The sequence below is a fragment of the Scyliorhinus torazame genome, chromosome 2 (assembly GCF_047496885.1).
Source record: "Scyliorhinus torazame isolate Kashiwa2021f chromosome 2, sScyTor2.1, whole genome shotgun sequence".
Classification (NCBI taxonomy): Eukaryota; Metazoa; Chordata; class Chondrichthyes; order Carcharhiniformes; family Scyliorhinidae; genus Scyliorhinus; species Scyliorhinus torazame.
Genome location: NC_092708.1, coordinates 121,153,116 through 121,175,821, shown reverse-complemented (window position 1 = coordinate 121,175,821; position 22,706 = coordinate 121,153,116). Strand labels below are relative to the sequence as shown.

The window sequence follows — 22,706 nt, the reverse complement described above, 5'->3', positions numbered from 1 at the left end:
GCCCCACATCCAAATCATTGATATAGATTGTGAATAGCTGGGGCCCAAGAACTGATCCTTGCCATCACCCCAATAGTCAGCCTGCCAGCCTGAAAATGACCCATTTATTCCCATTCTGTTTTCGGACTGTTAACCAGTTCTTAATCCATGTCAGTATTTTCCACTCGATACCACGTGCTCTAATTTTGTTTACTAACCTTATGTGTGGGACCTTAGCAAAAGCTTTGTGAAAATCTAAATAAACTGCATCCACCAGTTTACCTAATCTCGATTCTGGTAGTAACATCCTCAGAAAACTCCCAACAGGTTTAGTTAAACATGATTTTCCTTTCAAAATCCGTGTTGATTCTGCCCTATCCAACCTTGTTTTCTAAGTGTCCTGTTATGACATCCTTTATTGTAGATTCTAGCATTTTCCCTATTACTGATGTTAAGCTAATAGGTCTGTAGTTCCCCGTTTTCTCTTCATCCCTCCTTTCTTAAATAGTGGGGTCATGTTTGCCATCTTCCAATTCCAGATCTATAGATGATCATCAATGTATCTACTACCTCTAGTCACCTTTCAACACTCTGGGTTGTAGATTATCAGGTTGAGTGTATTAATCTACTTTAGGTTCCTTCAATTTCTCCAGTACTATTTTTATAAAACTTATATTAATATCTTGCAATTCTTCATTTACATTAGTCCTTGATTCTCCATTATTTATAGGAGGTTTTTCGTGTTTTCCTCCCTGGAGACAGACACACAGGGCGGGATTCTCCATTCCCCGATGCTGATTTTGTAACTCAGCGATTGGACGGAAAATCCCTTTTGACGCCAGAATCGGGGGTGACGCCTGTTTGACGCAGGTTTCGTATGCTCTGCCCCTCCGAAACGCGTCATCGTGGCGCACGCCGCTCGCCATTGGGATAGCTTCAGTGCGTCACCTGAAGGCCCTCCCCCGATGCTCCACCCCCGATGGGCTGAGTTCACGACGGCGCGGTTCACTCACGGCCTCAGCCACGCGGGAAATTGGCGTAGCAGCTGCGGACTGTGTCCAACACTGCCACAGTTGAGTGGGAGCCATGCTGCTGGCCGGGGGGCCTCTGCAAGGGCTGGGGGGACTGGTGGGGGTGGCACTATCTGACAGGTCAGGTCCGCGCACGGCCGGTGCCATGTTCTACAGTGCGACCGCTGCAGGTTGTCGTCATGTGCATGCACGGCCACGGATCCGGCCATTCTCCCCCGTTTATTTCATGGAGGCCGGGAGTTTTACGTGGCGCGGTTGCTAGCCACTCACCGGGCGGAGGATCACGAGCTCCAGCACAGTTCAGATGAAGTCCATCCCAATTGTACAGAACCACTTTCCCCAGTATTAGTGCCAGTACCTTACAAACTGGAACCCACTTCTTTCCTGCTAGTCTTCGAACCACACATTCATCATTCATCTTGATGTCTTGGATCCTCCTGGTTGCAAGGGCCACATTTCTGTTGTCTTTCTCAATCATTTCCGCCCAAGTCGACTTAGTTGGAGAGGCTGTCCTCTTCCATTCTTTGGACAGCTCACCTCACTGCAGCCCCTCAGATCCCACAGCGGGACCTCCAGGTTCGAGCGACAGTCCCAGAGAGCCGCCTTCCAAGGTCTCTTCTCCAGTCTTGTGGTTGCTGCAGCCTCCAAAATCCATGCATAGTCGAACCAATGTAACTCGTGTTTTCTCCGTTTAATTAGAAATAGTTCCTTTAAAAATCCTTCCTTTGACAGATTCAGCACATGATCCTGCCCATCATCTGGCTGGTCAGGGAAACAGAAAGTGGGAAGTCAATACTTTTGCTCAGTTAAGGAGTCATGGCAAAGTCTACTGGAGATTACAACCAGGTTTCCGAGCCACTCATGGTTCTGCATTTGGCAGGGACCTAGTGGAGGAAATTATGCCAAAGCACTTAAATTAGATACCTAGATGCATAACTTGGAATTCAGAGACTCACCTACTCTGTTCTGGGGTTCTTCAGGCACTGTTGGGCATGAGGGTCAGCCTTCCTTCTCTCCACCTAATTCTGAGTCTCACTATATTAGCAGTTTCTGCTCTGTTCAGGATACCCACAACTCTATGCCAAACTACTGCATGAGATTTAAACAGGCAGTACAGCGAACCTGAACTCCGGGATCTTGCCGGTGAATGGTAGTTTTCAGCCTGCATTCCAGAATAAGCAGGGCCGCATCATTTTGTTAAGAGATGATATGAAGGTAGTCTAATTTGGTGGGGAAAAATAACTTTTCGAAATATGGGGCCGTTTTTCATTCACTGATAATAAATCATGTGTAAATGGTTAAGAGCTGGTAAGATTTCCTGATTAGGTTCTGGTATCACTGAAATTTTTCGTGCACGTCTATTTGCATAATTATTTTCAAATCCAGGCAGGTTTATGAAGCACTTTTCAGCAGGAATGGGAGGTTGTTCCCCCATTGAAATTTAAGGCAACAGGGACAATTAAAGGAAATCATAATAAGGTGGGGGAAATGGAGAACAAAAGATCAAATGTTCAGAAATGCCAAAAGGTAGTTTAGCCCATCAGCACATTTTGTCATGGGAGTAACAAGGCACAGACGAAAGGGGAAAAGGAACCCCATGAGCAGCCTTGAATCGGTAGATAAGCAATGGCTAATAAACTTGCAGTGATGTGACAAGAAGTGGCTGCGAGGAGCACCTGCTCTACACCACTCTACACAACCTCCATTATTCTGTATTTCAGTGTGCCTGGATAGAAATGGAGGCAGGTTGAGGCCAGAGCTGACCAGTACTTATCACTGCCAAGAAGAAAGAAAAGTTAAATAGGACCTTTAATAGTTTCAAAACAGTTGAAATAAACATCTTTTTGGTACTTCTAAACTTACTCTGGTTAGTACAGCTACTCAAGATCTAGGATTTCAGGGTGCCCATTTATGTGGGAGACCTTCAGAAGCCAAATAGACTATTAAGTCATAATGGTGCCATTGTAATTCTCATATCATAATGAAGCTTCTACTTATTTCAGAGGGAGGTGAATCTTCGATACCCCAGAGGGCTGTGGAGGCCCATCATTGAATATGTACAAAGCAGAGGTCGATAGATTTCTAAATACCAACGGCATTAAGTGATACAGGGATAGAACGAGAAGATGGCTCCAGGTAGAAGATCAGCCATGATCTAGTTAAATGCTTGACAAGCTTGATGGGCCGAATAGCCTGCTCCTGCTCCTACATTTGGCTTGCCAAAAATGTGCACAATGTACAAAAGGGACAAAGAATCCACATTACAAATTTTTGCCCCATTTTCCTTTTAACTAATGAAATAAAGTGAATTCAGGACAGGCAAATCAGTCCTATTGTGTCCTCGATAATAGAACTTAATTGAATTAACATTTTAATCAGTGTTGATGAATGGCAGAACAACAGCTTATTACCAGTTTACAAGAAAACCAGATATAGCAGCTACATTTTGTAGAAACAGCTCAATTTTTATTTGACTTGGGGGTAACATACCATACGGTATACAATACGTTTGTTTTATTCGTGCTAACATTAGAGACATTGACTGAATATTTTATAACATTATTTGTAGACAATGAAAACAAGGTAGTGAAAACTTGAACACTATACCGAAAATGTAATTCAATGTAATATAGTTTGTAGACCAACCTTTAAACAGACATAAATAATTAAAATGAAATAAATAAAACAAGCAATATTTTTGGCACAGTATCAGTTATAAAACTGTCACTGACAAATGCATTAAACAAGCATATTTTTTTACTATTTACACTTGATTGACAGTGTTAAAACAAATAATCAGCATTCAGGGTTTCCCACAGATTTCTGAAACAATGTGACTCTGTCACAGTAACGATGTTTAATAATATTTCCAACCGTCTGAGGACATGATTCCCGGGGAGACGGATGGAAGTGATAGAAATTTCACAAATTTAATCTGGTGCATTCTGGACTCGTCTTATTCACATGTCTCATTCATTTTTTCTTCAAGTAAAAGTTACAACACAGCCTATGAAGGAAAAAAAGGTTTCCATGTCAGTGGGGTGCTCTGTTAGTTGAGTAGTTTTGAAATCATTAAAGTTGTGTGGTACTGACAAAAACAGCAGGCTCCTGCACCAGGCTGTGAGAGCTGCACCAAGCAACTATGTTTATTAGGAAACGCCTTGTAAGCAAACAGGAAATGCCTGTACTGGGTCACAATCAAACAGTTTGTGGAGGAATAAAACTAAAGCTTGCTGATAATATTGAAAACAATAAAGTTACAAGAAATCTTGGCTTACGTCACCAATTTTATATTGTGCAGTTTGTGCTGTTTTTCCAGTTTAAATATAATGTGGAAAGTTTAGAAATACCTTTAAAAAGAAGAATCAATTGGTAAAAATATCAAATATTTTGTGCCATCATCTTAAAACAAAACAATCTGCTTGTAGGATCTGAACAAACGTAAACTGTTTGCTCAATTAAAGGACCATCGCATCAGTGTGCTTAAATACATAGAGGGCTATTCTTGGTACAAAGTCTTCTGCATTGTTCACATAAGAAAAAAAAGAAAGCCTAATTTCTCTTTTTAATCAACCAATACGTAATAAGACGTTGAGGGTATTTTGGTCTTTGTGAAACACAGTATGAATTCCAAATCTTGGAAGAGGCAGGTATATAACATGGGGCTAAAGTTGATTCCAATTCAGAATAGTCTTCCTCTGAGTTGAAGGCAGTTGCAATGCTGCCCTGTTTCAATAATTATTCTCAATACTACAAACCGCAGAATGCCCATTGTGCAGAATAACAATAAATATTTTCTTTTATGGCAGTGCAATAGTACAAAGTTATTAGGTTCTGCGTGGCTCCAGCCTGTGAGACAGCTGTGATAAAGTCCTCTGATTGTCAATTACATTAAGCTGCCGAACATATGCACGGATATCCTGATGGTTCTTGTTTGCAAGTGATGACTCTGGATCTGACGAAAGAAAAATATAGTTAGTTGAATGAATTACAAAGCAAATTTAGATTTCAGGAGATGGTGTGAAGAAATTCAACAAAAAGCAGGAAAGCTCTTTGATGACAGAAGTGGTTTGGCAGAGTACAAATATGGGGCGGGATTCTCCGAAATCAGCGCGATGTCCGCCGACCGGCGCCAAAAACGGCGTGAATCAGTCTGGCACCGCGCCGCCCCAAAGGTGCGGAAGTCTCCGCATCTTGAGGGGCCGAGCCCTCACCTTGAGGGGCTAGGCCCGCGCCGGACTGACTTCCGCTCTGCCAGCTGGCGGGAAAGGCCTTTGGTGCCCCGCCAGCTGGTGCGGAAATGACTTTGCCGTGCGGCGCATGCGCGGGAGCGTCAGCGGCCGCTCACGGCATCCCCGCGCATGCAGTGGAGGGGGTCTCTTCCGCCTCCGCCATAGTGGAGACCGTGGCGAAGGCGGAAGGAAAAGAGTGCCCCCCCGGCACAGGCCCGCCCATGGATCGGTGGGCCCTGATCGCGGGCCAGGCCACCGTGGGGGCATCCCCCGGGGCCAGATCGGCCTCCCCCAGGACCCCGGTGCCCGCCCGCGCCGCCTTGTCCCGCCGGTAAGAGAAGTGGTTTGATTCTCGCCGGCGGGACAGGCATTCCAGCAGCGGGACTTCGGCCCATCGCGGGCCGGAGAATCGCCGGGGGGGGGGGGGCCCGCCAACCGGCGTGACGCGATTCCCACCCCCGCCGAAAAGCCGGTGCCGGAGAATTCGGCAACCGCCGGGGGCGGGATTCACGCCAGCCCCCGGCGATTCTCCGCCCGGCGGCCACTCCCCACCAGTCCCCCCAGCCCTCTCAGAAGGCCGAGTCTGGCGGTGCTGGATACAGTCCGCAGCCGCCACGCTGGGTTCCCGCACGGCTGAGACCAGATGTGTCCCGCGCCGTTGGCTACTCGCCCCATCAGGGTTGGAGCATCACGGGAGGGCCGGCCAATGATGCGCTAATGCCGATTTAACAGCGCATGGTGCGTGACGTGACGCGATGATGCCATTTTGGAGGGGGGCGAAGCATGGTTGAGCGGCGTCAAACTGGCGGCGGCCCTAATTTGGGCGTCGGAGCCCATTCTCCGCCCGATCACTGAACACGATTTGGGCATCAGGCAACGGAGAATCCTGCCCAGCATATGTGCTTCTCTCTGACTCATTTGCTAATAATGTGCATCCATGCCAAAATGAAGCACATAAATACACCAGAATGGCACTGTTCAAATTAGGGAGATTTCAGCTGCCTAGTTCCCAATTCAGACTGTTAAATAGAGAAGTATGCAGAGCATTTCTTCAAAAAAGAACTGCCTACTGGCTGCCTGAAGCCCTGCAACTTGATTTTAAAGATCTAAAGACAGTTGACCAACACTCCCACCTGATACAAGCGGAGGGGAGCCTTTTTCAAATATTTGAATTGGGGCCCTAGGCTATTTATTCCCAATTGAGCTTTGTTATTTTTCTACCTGCCACTGCATGCTTAGTGGTCCTCCCTCCTTTAAACGCGCAATGGATTAGAGCTGGAATCCCCCCACCTTTGATCAACGGTGATCAGCCCGTCAGTATTTTGCCGAAAGCACTGAAATGAGACCCGGCCAGGAAATTTGCTTTGCCTCTCACTGGTGTCATTGAGCGACCGGTCTGATTGCTTCTCCCATCACTTGACTGATGGGGGTGCAAATTGAAGATTGCCTCCAACTATCAGTGTCAGCAATTTTGACAGGGCATTTAGAACTCCCTTGGGGATAAAAAAGTCGAAGCAGAATGTTGTCATTCTTTAATTCTTTAAAAGAGAAAAAAGTCAATGGGTAGAAATTCAAAATGCTGTTTTACAGAATTTTGTTTCTTTCTCCATTTTGTTCTCAGTCACTTTTACTGATCGGAGCTCAATAGTGAATCAAAGTTATCCCATAAAAAATATCAGTGCATAAAGCCCATTCTCCAGCACATCCACAGAAATACATCAAGCTGCATTAAAGAATACTGAAGAATATTTAAATAAGCTGAAACTAACAAGTTGATAACTGGACTAAAGTGCATTTTATTTGGGGAATTGCAGGCAACCCAACTTGGTAGAACCCCCCCTAGTCATTAGGCTACACTAAGAATATAGTGAAGAGGAAATAGCCTTCATTTGCTGAATCGTATCAGAGGAATCATTAAAGATAAATGCAATTGTAAGGCACCCTTCATCAACAAGGAATGAGTTTTACACACAGGCTGGATTGTCAAGTTAACCCCAAGCTCAAAGTAGGAAATATCCAAAGTTTGTTGTGCTGATCCAGGTGGGTTCATTTGTTCTTGCTCCCTGTGAAATGAAACTGATAAAGTCCTTCAGAAATGGAGCAACAGTAGACCACAAGACGCAAGAGAAGGCCATTCGACCCAACAAGTCTGTTCCGTCAACAGTAGTCTGTCCTCTTCTCAAAATACACAATCCATTAAGACCACTAAATGATTACGTTTCTTTGTCACCACCAGCTTGGATGCAAATTGCAAATAGTTTTAGTAACCTTTTATATATCGTTAAATGTTTGTTACAAGTTTGGATCCATCAACATCTAGGTTGCTCAGGGACGCCTCAGACGGAAGTTTAAGTAGGAGCTGTAAATGTAACGCTCTGAATACCTGGAATTCATTTCATATTCACATATTACTGACTTACTGAAAGGCTGGCTTCTGCAGTGCCGGGCTGTCCGTACTGTATTGCCAATCATATGCTGAAACAAAAATTAAAAGATTAAAATCAACCAAACTGAAGCATAGAAATCTTATGAAAGCATCAATTTGGTTAAGTCAATGTACCTACTGATGCTCATCCTTTAAAACAAAAGAATATAAACGTGTTGGGATGGGGGGCAACATTTGGTTGGATCTGAAAATGAACAAGGTTGTGATGTGCAATGAACGTGCGCACACTTTCCAATGCAGGCCGTATGCAAACTTCTGCTGCCTGCTAATTGAAATGATAGTTATGTGCAATCCAGAGCTACATGGATTGCTGAGTGGCTGTACTCTTCAACAGGAGGCCCGAGTTACTGCAAGGCAACACAATTAAAGCTAGCTTGCACCACATTAGCTTGTAGCTCTTAAAGAGGAGCTGTATTCTGGCTGGAGCAGGCTCTGGAAGTGAATGGGGATGATACTCCGAGAAGGAGGAACACTGACCACTGACACAACATTATACAAAGTGTGCCTTAACGTTCTCAGGTGCAGCACTGGAGGCCCTGGGCTGCACAGAAGGAGAGCGTTCTTCTATTCACAGTGAGGCAGGACATCCTCTGGACAAACTCCCAGAAGGCAGTCAGAGCAGATGGCCATTAGGGTCATTACAAGCAGTGCAGCTTCGAGGACCTGGATACAGTGCTGCAAGTTTCATGACCTTACAGGAGTGTTCAAGGTCCATGAATTCATTTTCAAATTTCTATTCCTTACAGATGAAGCACAAAGCTCTGACATTGTGCAATAGTAAGAAGTCTTACAACACCAGGTTAAAGTCCAACAGGTTTGTTTCAAATACTAGCTTTCGGAGCGCAGCTCCTTCCTCAGGTGAGGAAGGAGCAGTGCTCCGAAAGCTAGTGTTTGAAACAAACCTGTTGGACTTTAACCTGGTGTTGTAAGACTTCGTACTGTGCCCACCCCAGTCCAATGCCGGCGTCTTCACATCATTGTGCAACAGACCACCCCACTCCCATCACTTATCAACAATATTTATCAATCAGGACTATAAACTTCACTCACTCACACACCTCCCTCTCTTGCAGGATAAGATAATTTACAAATGGAATTAGCAGCACCCAACCAACAGGAGAAAGGCACAACAATATGTCCTCGTCCACGGAGGAGAGGGTAGTCGTCATCACTGGAGCAGCCATGACTGAAAGTATGGCAGTGGTGAGGATGAAACAAATAATGATGACCGTGTCCGCACAGCTAATCCTCCTCCTTACACCCCACTTCTGCCTCACCCCACAATTTCTTCTGATTACAAGCTGCAGATGAGTAAACATGCCCCTCTTGCTTTTCACTACCCCCTGCCCCCCTCCCACCCTCATGCCCTTTCCCTTTCAGTTACCAAAGAACAGCAACTTGGCCAGGCACTGGTGGAAGGACAAGAGATGGAGCCAATGATGAAGAACGAACATCATTTACTCCCATACTTTCTAAAGTATGCGCAGAGGCGGGATCTGCACAAGTCGTTGGTGTTATGAAAATGTGCTTTATGCCAAATAATGATTTTTAGTCCACCTGGAAACCGGAATCGAACTTTTAAGCCAGACGTTTTAATAAAAATACAGAAGCTAAAGTGCCTTGAGCTCACAGTCCAAGATGGCTAACTTTCATTTTCATTCCTGTACATTCCAACTCATTGGAGTGAGATCAGTCTGTCTTCAAAACCAATCAAAGCCAAAGCCTTCGGCGGAATGAGATGGATGCACATCTCCTGTCTCATTCACAAGGCATCTATGGCAATCACCTGGGGTATTCAACTGTTGGAGACGGGCCATTTACACTAATTGCTTGGACAATGGGACTCTGGTTAAGTTATCTTCAATACGTGAGCGAATCAAGTCATCTTTTGGAACACACGGACGATGTTAGAGAATGGCAGTTAGAGAAGAAAGGACCCGGCTTGTGTGACCTTCAACCTCGACAGAGGGAAATGATAGCACAGGCGCCAGCTTGCCAGGGTTGAGGTCACTTGTAGGTTCTACTGCAGAGGACTTAGAGGAGGACATCAACAGGGCACCCTCAGCAAAAGGTTGATGGGTATTCACAATGAGATGCTTGGTGCATTGGAAGACCTGCCAGAAAGCCTGAAATCTTTGTAAAGAAACAGAGGGAACCAGCACCAACATTGCACCGAGCTTTGCGCAGGGCCTGGAGCCTACACATTCCTGAGTGGGATAGGTACGGGGTGGGATGGGCAGCCAACTCCATGAGAACACTTGTGGACTCAACCATAGTGCAACGTCTGATAGTGGTTGTTCTAGCTTCCATTACACTAGAAGCAGAAGCCATTCAAAATTTTGGAAGCTCAGGATGAAGCTGTGCAAGTTCAGCTTGTTGTAATACAAGGTCAGACTTCTGCCATCATAGCTGCTGATAGCAGTGTGTGAAGTGGCTTGCAGGTCTCACAACAGTTCACAATCTGTTCTCAAATATATTAAAGGCTGCTGTGGTGCCGCCCTGTGGAACTGCTACTGGCACCTGTACCATGGAGCATGAGCTTGTGGTCCTATCTCAGGATGCAACTATTAGTCCTCCTCAAAGTTGCCAGTCAGTCAGTCCAGATTTTTAGTGCCCATGCTGATGTGGTGCAGTCCAAAGATGGGTGGGATTCTCCACTCCCGCGCCGAAGTGGGCGGGCCGTCGTGAACACCGTTGAGGTTCACGACGGCACGAAACGGCCCCGGTCCCGACCAATCCAGGCCCTGACAATGGGCCAGGATTGGGGCCGCGAGATCTACACGCGCCAGGCCTTGTCGCCCGCGTAAAGGCGGCACCGCATAGATGACGCGGCCGGCACCGCATTACTGGCGTCATCCGCGCATGCGTGGGTTGGGCGGCGCCAACCCGCGCATGCGTGGTTGCCGTCCTCTCTAAGTCCGCCCCGCAAGAAGATGCCGGACGGATCTTGCGGGGCTGCGGAAGGAAGGAGGTCCACATTTGAGGTACCCCCGGTGCAGGATCCCCCTTCGCCCCCCCGGAGGCTGCCCCCCCAGCGTTCACGCACCTCTCACGACGGCAGTGACCAGGTGTGGACGGCACCGGGGGGAACCCGCCGTTTTGGCCTGGCCGCTCGGCCCATCCGGGCCTGAGAATAGCGGGGGTGCCGGAGAATCGGCATCTTGGGTGTCTCCGGCGATTCTCCGGCGATTCTCCGGCCTGCGAAACTCGACCGGGCCGTTCCCGCCGCTTGGGAGAATCGCGGGAGGGCGTCGGACCGGCGTCCCGGGACATTTTGGCGGTCCAGGCGATTCTCCCAACCGGCGCGGGAGTGGAGAATCGCGCCCAGGATGCCTTATCAAAAAACTTTCCATGATGTACTTTAAGTCATGGCGACTGGATTGGTCTCAGGTTTTAGCTGCTGCATCAACGAAACACCAACATTTCTCTCAGTCTCCCAGGGCTTTGGGCAGGGGTGGGGGGCAAAATTAGGCAGAGCTCTTGTCCCTAGTCACATTGTATTGCTGGTGTCTTTGGAACGGAAGTAAAAATGAGTCACTTGCCTTGAGATGAAGAGTGAGGGAGGAGGTAAAATCATCAACTTAAATACTGCATTTTATTTGCACAGTAAAATAGGAATAATTCTGAAAACTGTTTATCAGGAATATGATAGAGTGACTTCAAAATAGGTTTGTTTCTCATAGACATTGAATATGTATATTTAAATTGATCATATCTGCGAATTGAATTCTCTCACAACTCATTTATATAGAAATAAATTTGAGAACGGCCTTGTTGAGTGTTGTGCATTTGACCCATGTAGCAAATGCTGGTATTTATGCCATGCATGTCCGCGCAGGCCTTTCCGCTCATCTCTCTTCAACTAATCCTATGAACATAACCCAATTTCAGCTAGCATAGGTGCTTGTAAAGTTAAACAAATCTAGCAATGTAGCAGCTACAGAATTAGAAACTGGACAGTTTTGATATTTACCATTCAAAGAATGAAAGAACATATTATCACTATGTTGTATAAATAAAGTTAAAGCTGAAACACTTAGAAACTGCAAAAATAGCTAACACAATTTTAGAAAGGGTGAAAACAGACCAACAACTTAAGTGAAGGTGAAAATTCCTCTCTGTACTTTCCCCACCCCGAAAAACACACATTTTGAAGCTTACCATTTTTTCAAAATTAACAAGATGCTCATTGAATGTTTGGTTGCCTTCGTGGGTAAATGTCATGTCTGTAAAGAAAGAGGCAATCAGCAAACAATTTCTTCCAATTGCAAAAGACCTCAAGCTGGCATTACATTCTTCACACATTCCTGAACTGATTAATTTAATTAGGTAACATGACTTAACCAGCTTTAGCTAAGTATTATAATTATTGCTTGTTCTTATTTAACTGTTTTGGATGAAGTTATTAAAGCAATAAAAACAATCCACAGTTAGCAGCTTGATAAATGACATTTGCAATGCAAAAGGAAGAAAGTATGATTGAATTACCTTTTATAAGTAAAGGCATGAAGGGAATGATTGGTGGCTCCAGTTTAGCTACTGTAAGTCTGTAAGCCCTGTGGTTCCTGGAAGGATCCTACAGGAAATTGTTTAGTATTTAATACTCATTCAATGATTAACTCACTACATGCAGCAGATATATTAAGCAGCTTTGTGCTCCGCAGAATACACAGCTTACATAACTAAAAAGCAAATACTATAACTTTAAACAAAGGAATTTTTTTACAACCTCGAGGAGGTAGAAAATAGATATACTATTCCCTTTGGAAAAAGGTACCTTTAGTTGTTGAGCAAATTAAATATGTATACTTCTTTTTGCTGTACAGATTTTTGTTACACGCATACTTAAGGGTCATTAAGGTAGGTTCAAGGCCACTTCAAGCAACTGACGGCATAATCAAAGCTGCCACCCAAGTGCAGTGCTGGATGCTGCATTTCCATTAAATTCCATCGGCCTGTGCAGGTGAATGTGAAAGATCCTAAACTGCTATCTGAAAAAGAACTGGGGCGAGATTCTCCGACCCCCCGGCGGGTCGGAGAATCGCCGGGGGCTGGCGTGAATCCCGCCCCCGCCGGTTGCCGAATTCTACGGCACCGGATATTCGGCGGGGGTGGGAATCGCGCTGCGCCGGTTGGCGGCCCCCCCCCAGTGATTCTGCGGCCCGGATGGGCCGAAGTCCCGCTGCTAGAATGCCTGTCCCGCTGGCGTAGATTAAACCACCTACCTTATCGGCAGGACAAGACGGTGCGGGTGGGCTCCGGGGTCCTGGGGGGGGCGCGGGGCGATCTGGCCCCGGGGGGTGCCCCCATGGTGGCCTGGCCCGCGATCGGGGCCCACCGATCCGCGGGCGGGCCTGTGTCGTGGGGGCACTCATTTCCTTCCGCCTTCGCCACGGTCTCCACCATGGCGGATGCGGAAGAGGCTCCCTCCTCAGCGCATGCGCGGGGATGCCGTGAGCGGCCACTAACGCTCCCGTGCATGCGCCGCCCGGAGATGTCATTTCCGCGCCAGCTGGCGGGGCACCAAAGGCCTTTTCCGCCAGCTGGCGGCGCGGAAATCAGTCCGGCACAGGCCTAGCTCCTTAAGGTTGGGGCTCGGCCCCCCAAGATGCGGAGGATTCCGCACCTTTGGGGCGGCGCGATGCCCGACTGATTTGAGCCGTTTTGGGCGCCGGTCGGCGGACATCGCGCCGATATTGGAGAATTTCGCCCCTGAAAAGTACTGAGCCTTGCAACACTTGGCCTTCAGTAATACCACCAACAACCAACACAGGCTATCTGGCCACTTGCTTTATGTTTGTGGTAATATGCTGCACCAAGATTAGCTGCCGCATTTGCCTACAGAACTCCTCAAAAACAATCCATTGATTGTGAAATAGATGTAAACTGAAGATATGAAAAATGTGATACAAATAAATTCTTTACTTCTTTCTTTATTATTGGTTTAAAAACCTGCGTTTTAGGCTGTATTCAGCTCAATGTTTAGCATCAGAAACCAGGAAACATAAATTTGGATGCCCATCGCTTCTCGGGCTTTTGGCTAAGATCAAGTGTAGTATCTGCTCTGCCTTTTGGCTCAGATTTGGTATGTCTTTCTTGTGGGGACCATGAATTGGATTCAATTTGAATTTGAATTGGTTTTTGGAGCAGGCGAGGAGCTGGATTAGGGGTTCGCCCCTGTCCACACTCGGGGCCCTGGCTTTGTAATTCAGAAAAAGTAATGAAATACATTTTAAAAATTGGATCCCAAAACTAGGAATAAATAAAGGAAATACTGGGACCTATTTTGGAATTTGACTAACCCATGCTAATACATGATAAAACATCATGACCGCAAAAATGATATATACCAATCAAACATTCGCATGATAATACATCATATACACCCACACATTAACATACTTCAAAGGCACACAACTCTCAAGTTAAATCTCAAGACAAATTTCTAAGTTACATATATATCATGAATTTGCGCAACCCATGCCACACGGGCATGCATCACATAGAATGGAGAGGACCGACAGGCTGGCCTTTCCATCAGGCAAGGAGCAATCTGGAGGAAGCCACAGGATCAGAACAAAGAAGAACAAAGAAAAGTACAGCACAGGAACAGACCCTTCGGCCCTCCAAGCCTGCGCCGACCATGCTGCCCGTCTAAACTAAAATCTTCTACACTTCCGGGGTCCGTATCCCTCTATTCCGATCCTATTCAGGTCCATGCCCTTTCTGAGTTTGTGCTGGGTAGGTTGCAATCAAAAGAGTCATATCATTTAATCATGGGCTCAGGTGTGGGGGAATGGTAATTACAGGCCTCGGGGAGATGGGTTTGCCCCGGCATGCACGCTACAACTAGCAGGTATACTCATCTGCTGCTCCAGCACCTGCTCGAGGCTTGGTTTAGATTGCTTCTGTAGGCTTGGAAAACTCAGCAGGGTAGAGTTAAAATTTCAAATGGTGAATAAAAAAAGAGGCACACAGCCTCATAATATCGAAAGTGCCAATCTAATTCAGTGAGCGTATTGGTCACTTGTCACCCACCTTGCCTTTGTTAAAACTGGAAAGAGGTGAGCTGAGGACAGCCATCAGATCTTTAACAATTTCATCATTCCCCCCTGTCATAATATACACCAGTATATTATGGTGCAGGCACACACACACACTGATGGACATGCAGTGGGACCAATCAGCATACACAACACTGCAGCCAATCACCAGTGAGAGCACACGCACTATAAAGACAGGGGACAGGAGAGTTCTCGCTCATTCCAGTAGCAGCCAGCTCGGAGCACAGAGCTCACAGCCTGCAACACAGACATTCACCATGTGCTGAGTGCATCACCTGGTTAGGACTAGGCAAGGGTCAACAGTTAAAGCTGGTATTGCATTTACCCACAGTTCAAGTATGTTAATATAGTTAACCGTATAATAAAATAGAGTTGCACCACTTCCAGTGTTGGTGACCTGTTTGTGATCCAGAAGACCCAACACATCATGGTACCAGGAGTGGTTGTATACTAGCACTTCTGAGACCCACTTGCAACTAATCAGCATTCCGGCATCCTGAAGTATGGAGAACATCAACCCGCCGCTGCCGCTCCGCATCGCCGGCAATCTCCTTTTCCAGCAGCGCTTGCAGGGTAAGGACGAGCCTTTCCAATCCTTTTTAACACACCTCCGCATCCTTGCACAGTCCTGCGGCTACAGGCCCACCTCCGACTCCATGATATGCGACCAGATCGTATTTCGTGTTCTGTCGGACCCCCTGCATCAGCAGCTCCTCAAAATTAAGCAACTCACCCTAGCGACTGCCATCGAGACCTGTGTCCTGCATGAAAATGCTACCAGCCAGTACTCCCACATACAGACGGCTGAAACGGCGCGGCAAGGTGCCCACGAGGTGGAACGGATCCAAACAATTGAACACCTCCAAGGCTGCAGCCTGGATGAGGGCGGCCATTTCGCGCACTTTTCGCGGCCTCCTGCACTTGTACGCGCCAAATGAGGGGACGGTGACGTGGAGGAACGTGATGCGCAGGCGCGCACCAAGCAGGACCTCGCCACGCATGCGCGGTGGCGCAATGAGAGTACTGACGTCACGACGTGTGGCAATTGTGGTTCCGCCCATTTAAAGCGGCAATGTCCTGCAAAATCGCGACAATGCCTACGATGTGGCAGACTTGGCCATTATGCTGCCTGCTGTCGAGCAGCTCAGCCTGCCAATTCGCATCGCGTCAGCCAGCCTCGCAGGAACGTTCGGGCAATTCAACCCACATTCACCGAGTCCGATTCCGACTTCCCGCAGATCAGTGACACCGAGGACCCGAGGGAGCCTCTTCGAGTCGCTGTTATAGCAAAGAACAGGCTGTCCCCGAATCAAGACCACCAGCCGCTGTTGGTGTACAGCATTGATCCAGACGACGAGTGGTGTGCCACCCTGACGGTCAACCGATCCCAGATACGATTCCGCCTGGACACTGGTGCTTCCGCTAATCTCCTAGCGTGGTCAGATCTTCAGACCCTTGGGGTTAAACCAACCATTCTTCTGTCGACCTGCCAACTAGTGGACTACAATAGCAACGTCATTCCTGCTACCGGTTCATGCCAACTCGAAGTGACGCACAACTCGATAAAAGCCATCCTTCCCTTCGAGAGCGTGGGCTCCTCGAAGGACTCTCTGCTAGGCACACAGGCGTGCAAACACCTAAACCTCGTTCAACGATAACACTCTCTCTCTCCAGAGGACACGTCTGCCTTCCAGGATGCGGACATCAGGGCACAACTCAATGCCATCATCAACCGGCACCGCGACATTTCGAAGGCATGGGCACGCTTCCATACACTTACAAAATCCTGCTCAAACAAGACGCCACACCTGTGGTTCATGCATCTCGCAGAGTCTCAGCACCCCTCAAGGACCGCCTCAAGCAGCAGCTGCAGGACCTCCAGGATCAAGGAGTGCTCTCCAGAGTGACGGAACCAACCGACTGGGTCAGTTCCATGGTGTGCGTAAAGAAGCCCTCCGGCGAGCTCCTGATCTGCATTTACGCAAAGGATCTGAATCGCAACATAATGAGGGAGCATTACCCTATCCCCAAGCGCGAGGAGATCACGTGCGAGATGGCTCGGGCCAACATCTTCACCAAACTTGACGCCTCGAAAGGATTCTGGAAAATTCAATTAGATAGGTCCAGCAGAAAGCTGTGTACCTTTAATACCCCGTTTGGCAGATACTGCTACAGGATGCCGTTTGGGATTATATCGGCATCAGAAGTATTCCACCGGATCATGGAGCAAATGATGGAGGGCATTGAGGGTGTGCGCGTCTATGTTGACGACATCATTATATGCAGGAGCATATCAGTCGCCTCCAGCTCGTTTTCAAACGAATACGGGACCAAGGCCTTCGCCTCAACAGAGCCAAATGTTCCTTTGGCCAGACGGAACTCAAGTTTCTGGGGGACTACATCTCCCGGTTGGGTGTGCGACCGGATGCGGACAAGGTGGCAGCCATCACGGCCATGCAGAAGCCAGCGGATAAGAAGGCGGTCATCCGATTTTTGGGCATGGTCAACTTCCTGGGGAAGTTCATCCCCAACCTCGCCTCCCATACCACAGCGCTCCGGAACCTGGTCAGGAGGACGACAGACTTGCAATGGCTTCCCGCCCACGAGCGCGAATGGGAGGAGCTTAAGACCAAGCTTACCACGGCTCCGGTATTGGCATTTTTTGATCCCACGAAGGAAACAAAAATTTCAACGGATGCCAGCCAATCCGGCATTGGGGCGATGCTCCTGCAACGCGATGAGGCCTCATCATGGACCCCCGTTGCATATGCGTCACGTGCCATGACCCCCACGGAACAGCGCTACGTGCAGATCGAAAAGGAGTGCCTGGGCCTGTTGACTGGGGTCGACAAATTTCATGATTACGTGTACGGCCTCCCCCAATTCACTGTCGAGACCGACCATCGCCCGCTGGTCAACATTATACAAAAAGACCTGAATGATATGACCCCACGCCTCCAGCGCATTCTGCTCAAACTCCGGCGGTACGATTTCCATCTCCTATACACCCCGGGCAAGGACCTGATCATAGCCGACGCTCTGTCCAGGGCAGCCAACACCCCGTGTGACCCAGAGGGGTTTGTCTGCCAGGTTGACGCCCATGTGGCCTTCATGGCCTCCAATCTGCCGGCCACGGATGAACGCCTTATCCACATTCGCCGCGAGACTGCGGCTGACCCCCTACTACAGCGTGTCATGCGCCACATGACGGACGGGTGGCTCAAGGGCCAATGCCCGCAGTTGTACAATATCAGAGACGATCTGGCAGTAGTCGATGGTGTCCTCCTGAAGCTGGACCGCATCGTGATCCCGCACAGCATGTGCCAGCTCGTTTTCGAACAGCTACACGAGGGCCATCTTGGCGTGGAGAAGTGCCGACGGAGGGCCCGAGAGGCTGTGTACTGGCCCGGCATCAATGAGGACATCACCAACACAGTGCTCAACTGCCCCACCTGTCAGCAGTTCCAGCCGGCCCAACCACGTGAGACCCTGCAGCCCCATGAGTTGATCACGTGCCCTTGGTCTAAGGTAGGCGTTGACCTGTTCCATGCGCTCGGCAGGGACTATGTTCTGATTGTAGACTATTTTTCGAACTACCCGGAGCTCGTACGCCTGCACGACATCACATCATCGGCAGTCATCTGTGCCTGCAAGGAGACCTGTGCTCGTCACGGCATCCCACTCACTGTGATGTCGGACATTGGCCCCTGCTTCGCGAGCCAGGAATGGTCCAACTTTGCCAGCAGGTACAACTTTTTGCATGTGACATCCAGTCCCCTGCACCCCCAATCCAATGGCAAAGCGGAAAAGGGCGTCCACATCGTCAAACGGCTCCTCTGCAAGGCTGCCGCTGCAGGATCCGACTTCTACCTCACCTTGCTGGCCTATCGTTCGGCCCCACTCTCCACGGGCCTGTTGCCAGCCCAGCTGTTCATGGGTCGCACCCTCAGGACCACGGTGCCGTCCATTCACATCCCAGACCTCGACCACGTTCCGGTCCTTCAGCGGATGCAACAGTCTCGTGCACAACACAAGGCGGCGCATGATGTTCGGGCGACTGATCTCCCTGCTCTGGCACCGGATGTCAACGTCCGCATCCATCTTCCGGAAGGTTCTGGTCTGCAACTGCTGTGGTTCTTCGGCAGGTGTCTCCTCGCTCATTACTGGTTCGTCTGCCAGATGGTTCCATTCTCCGCCGCAATCGGCGTGCCCTTCATCTCGTTCCACGCTCGCTACGTGATCCTCCACCGGTGCCACGCCCTCATGTTGTCCCCAACCTGGACTATGTGGAGGTTCCGAATACTCTGCATCCTCCTCACTCTGCCGTGGCCCAGCCCGTTCCTCAGCCGGTGGCTCCTGACCCACCCTTGAGGCGGTCAACCAGAATTCGTCGCCCACCTCAGAGACTTGACTTATGAGTTTTACGATGTTGGACTCTTTGATCTGTTCTGTTATCCTGTTTCATCGTTCCAGTAGTTTGTATATAATGTTCATTTCGTTGTTGGTGTGACACCCTGGGCGGGATTCTCCCCTACCCGGCGGGGCGGGGGGTTCTGGCGGAGTGGCGGGAACCACTCCGGCATCGGGCCGCCCCAAAGGTGCGGAAGTCTCCGCACCTTTAGGGGCCAAGTCCTCACCTTGAGGGGCGAGGCCCGCGCCGGAGTGGTTTCCGCTCCGCCGGCTGGCGGGAAAGGCCTTTGGCACCACGTCAGCTGGGGCCGAAAGGTCTTCGCCGGGCAACGCATGCGCATATGAGCCTCTGCCATAGTGAAGACCATGGCGAAGGCGGAAGAAAAAGAGTGCCCCCACGGCACAGGCTCGCCCGCGGATCGGTGGGCCCCGATCGCGGGCCAGGCCACCGTGGGGGCACCCCCCGGGGCCAGATCGCCCCGCACCCCCCCAGGACCCCGGAGCCTGCCCATGCCGCCTTGTCCCGCCGTTCAAAAGGTGGTTTAATCCACGCTGGCGGGAGAGGCATTCCAGCAGCGGGACTTCGGCCCATCGCGGGCCGGAGAATCGGCGGGGGTGGACCCGGCGACCGGCGCGATTCCCTCCCACGCCGACCGGCGCGGCGCGATTCCCGCCCCCGCCGAATCTCTGGTGGCGGAGACTTCGGGACACGGCGGGGGCGGGATTCACGGCAGCCCCCGGCGATTCTCCGACCCGGTATGGGGTCGGAGAATCCCGCGCCCTATTTCTCTGCACCAGGCACCTTCCCGTGTAAATAGATTTGCCTCATGTACATAGTCATGTAAATAACACGCACACACATAGTCAGGTACATTCACTACACGATATTTATTGTCACGCAGGCACATGTTCTTTATATAAAAGGGGGGATGTCATAATATACACCAGTATATTATCATTGAATTTACAGTGCAGAAGGAGGCCATTCGGCCCATCGCGTCTGCGCCGGCTCTTAGAAAGAGCACCCTACCCAAGGTCCACACCTCCACCCTATCCCCATAACCCAGTAACCCCACCCAACACATTTTGGACACTAAGGGCAATTTTAGCATGGACAATCCACCTGACCTGCACATCTTTGGACTGTGGGAGGAAACCGGAGCACGCGGAGGAAACCCACACACACACGGGGAGGATGTGCAGACTCCGCACAGACAGTGACCCAAGCCGGAATCGAACCTGGGACCCTGGAGCTGTGAAGCAATTGTGCTATCCACAATGCTACCGTGCTGCCCTATGGTGCAGGTATTATGGTGCAGACACACACACACACACTGATGGACATGCAGTGGGACCAATCAGCATACACAACACCGCAGCCAATCACCAGTGAGAGCACACGCACTATAAAGACAGGGGACAGGAGAGTTCCCGCTCATTATAGTAGCAGCCAGCTCGGAGCACAGAGCTCACAGCCTGCAACACAGACATTCACCATGTGCTGAGTGCTTCACCTGGTTAGGACTAGGCAAGGGTCAACAGTTAAAGCTGGTATTGCATTTACCCACAGTTCAAGTATGTTAATATAGTTAACCGTATAATAAAATAGAGTTGCACCACTTCCAGTGTTGGTGACTTGTTGGTGATCCAGAACACCCAACACATCACCCTCCCATCCCCCAAATAAATACGATGTGGAGATGCCGGCGTTGGACTGGGGTGAGCACAGTAACAAGTTTTACAACACCAGGTTAAAGTCCAACAGGTTTGTTTTGAATCACAAGCTTTCAGAGCACTGCTCCTTCCTCAGGTCTGGAGGAACCAGAGGAAGGAGCAGTGGTCCGAGAGCTAGTGATTCGAATCAAATCTGTTGGACTTTAACCTGGTGTTGTAAGAATTATTACCAAATAAATACAGCAGAGGTAACAGGCACGATGATGCTCTGGACACACAGCTTAGGATCAGATTTGTAAACAAAACACACTGTTTAGGGAAACAGTGGGCAGCATGAGGGCAAGGAGGATGCTGCATATCAGGAGGGGGGAATGGCATGGGGGGGCAGCATGAGAGGGATGGAATGGGCAATGAGGATGGCATAGGAATTATGTGAGAGGGATGGAAGGAATGAGATGGATATGTTATGAGAGAAATGGCATGGGTTGGGGTTTCATGAAGTACTTTTGCAACAAAAAAATACCAATTTCATAGCACTTATTTTGTGGATCTCAGCTAATACCTGACTATAATGGTATCATGCACCTTTATCTAAGCTTTCAAAATTACTGTAGCATACGCACCATGAAGCTTTCAAATTCGGAATAGATTTTCTTGAATTTACTGGGAAGTTTCTGTAAAGATAGGAGAATTCACATTTTGTATTAAAACATGCAGTTGTGTGAACATCAAGGGCAACATAATTGGATAATTACCAAATGCCTGCTTCATGAGTGAAGTCATTTATCTCAATCCACTAATAATTATGATGCATTTTATTATTGCAATTGAAGTATATTCTTACTTTGCCTCGATTATACAGATTTCCAAACTTCCTATCCATTCCTATTGTGATAACAAATCCCTCATGCAATGGAGCTGACATGGTGCGTGAAGCTTCTCTCTTTACCACACCTGCTAATGAGCATGAACCATTGTTCGATGTTTTTCTCAGGTCCAGAACCATCAAGGGTCATCATGCCCACAAGTGAGAATTCACGTTCTACAACGTGTCGCGTATTTTACCTACCTGTGTCGAGGATTGAACAGAAATTCTCGCCATTGTGTTTAATCTACTGACTATTACTTGAGCCTGCTCCTGATCTGCTGGAAGTAATAGAGTGAATACTCTATCGGATCATGGCTTAATCTATAAATGACAGAGCTGGTTCATTAAAAGTTATAAGCAGTAAGTGGCACTTTCACATGCACTGTAGAAAGTGCTGGAAGACTGCTCCCAGAGATATATCCTAGCATCCTTGGAAATTGGAGCAGGAGCAAAAGGGCAGTCCAAAGTACATCTAAAGTCAAATAATCAAGGAAACTAAATACTTAAATATATAGGGGATATTTATAGTGCCAATATATTATTAGTATTAGAGGGAAACCTATTTGTTACGTGGTTGCATATTCTTTAATCTTTAGTCTACATGCAGAAAAAAAAGTGAATAATTATGCCAAGTAGTTCTCAACAGAAGATCATTTTGAATTTGTGGTTGACACGAATGGCATTTGTCAGATGAGATTCCATGAGCTGGTAAAGAAATTCTAAAACATGGAGAGCTATAGGCATTGAAGATCAAACAATTTGGAACAGAAGCTGACGAGGGAGATAGACTCCGGAATGGGATATCACAATTTGAAAAGGGGACAGGCGGCAGAAGAGAAAGCGATGGAGAGAAAGTGAGGGAGAGGGAAGGAGAGATCAGGACTGAGACTTTCAAAGAGCCATGGGGGTCAGGATCGCAGTTTAGGCTTGTTTTGAATATCGCAGTCCTGGAGACTGTCTCATAATTCTTCAAAGAACCGGTTGGGGAGATGGGAAGGTGGT

At 48.4% G+C, this 22,706-nt stretch overlaps 1 protein-coding gene and 1 non-coding gene across 8 annotated transcripts in view; one reads left to right on the top strand and one right to left on the bottom strand.

The window, feature by feature from the left end:
• Positions 1-3,454: 3,454 nt before the first annotated feature.
• rapgef4a (Rap guanine nucleotide exchange factor 4a) overlaps positions 3,455-22,706 on the bottom strand; it is a 631,693-nt gene continuing 612,441 nt past the window's right edge. For 6 of the 7 annotated variants that reach the window (XM_072476111.1, XM_072476128.1, XM_072476121.1 and 3 more), the window contains 5 exons: positions 21,460-21,510; positions 12,177-12,264; positions 11,850-11,914; positions 7,663-7,717; positions 3,455-4,965 (listed from right to left, as the gene is read on the bottom strand). In XM_072476111.1, the coding sequence (XP_072332212.1) occupies positions 4,838-4,965; positions 7,663-7,717; positions 11,850-11,914; positions 12,177-12,264; positions 21,460-21,510 (387 nt within the window). In that variant the 3' untranslated portion in view covers positions 3,455-4,837. The remainder of the gene's footprint in view (positions 4,966-7,662; positions 7,718-11,849; positions 11,915-12,176; positions 12,265-21,459; positions 21,511-22,706) is intronic. The other variant, XM_072476137.1, reaches the window with a different exon arrangement.
• LOC140408081 (U2 spliceosomal RNA) lies at positions 13,709-13,891 on the top strand. Its single transcript, XR_011940013.1, has one exon. It is a non-coding gene; the product is annotated as a U2 spliceosomal RNA (small nuclear RNA).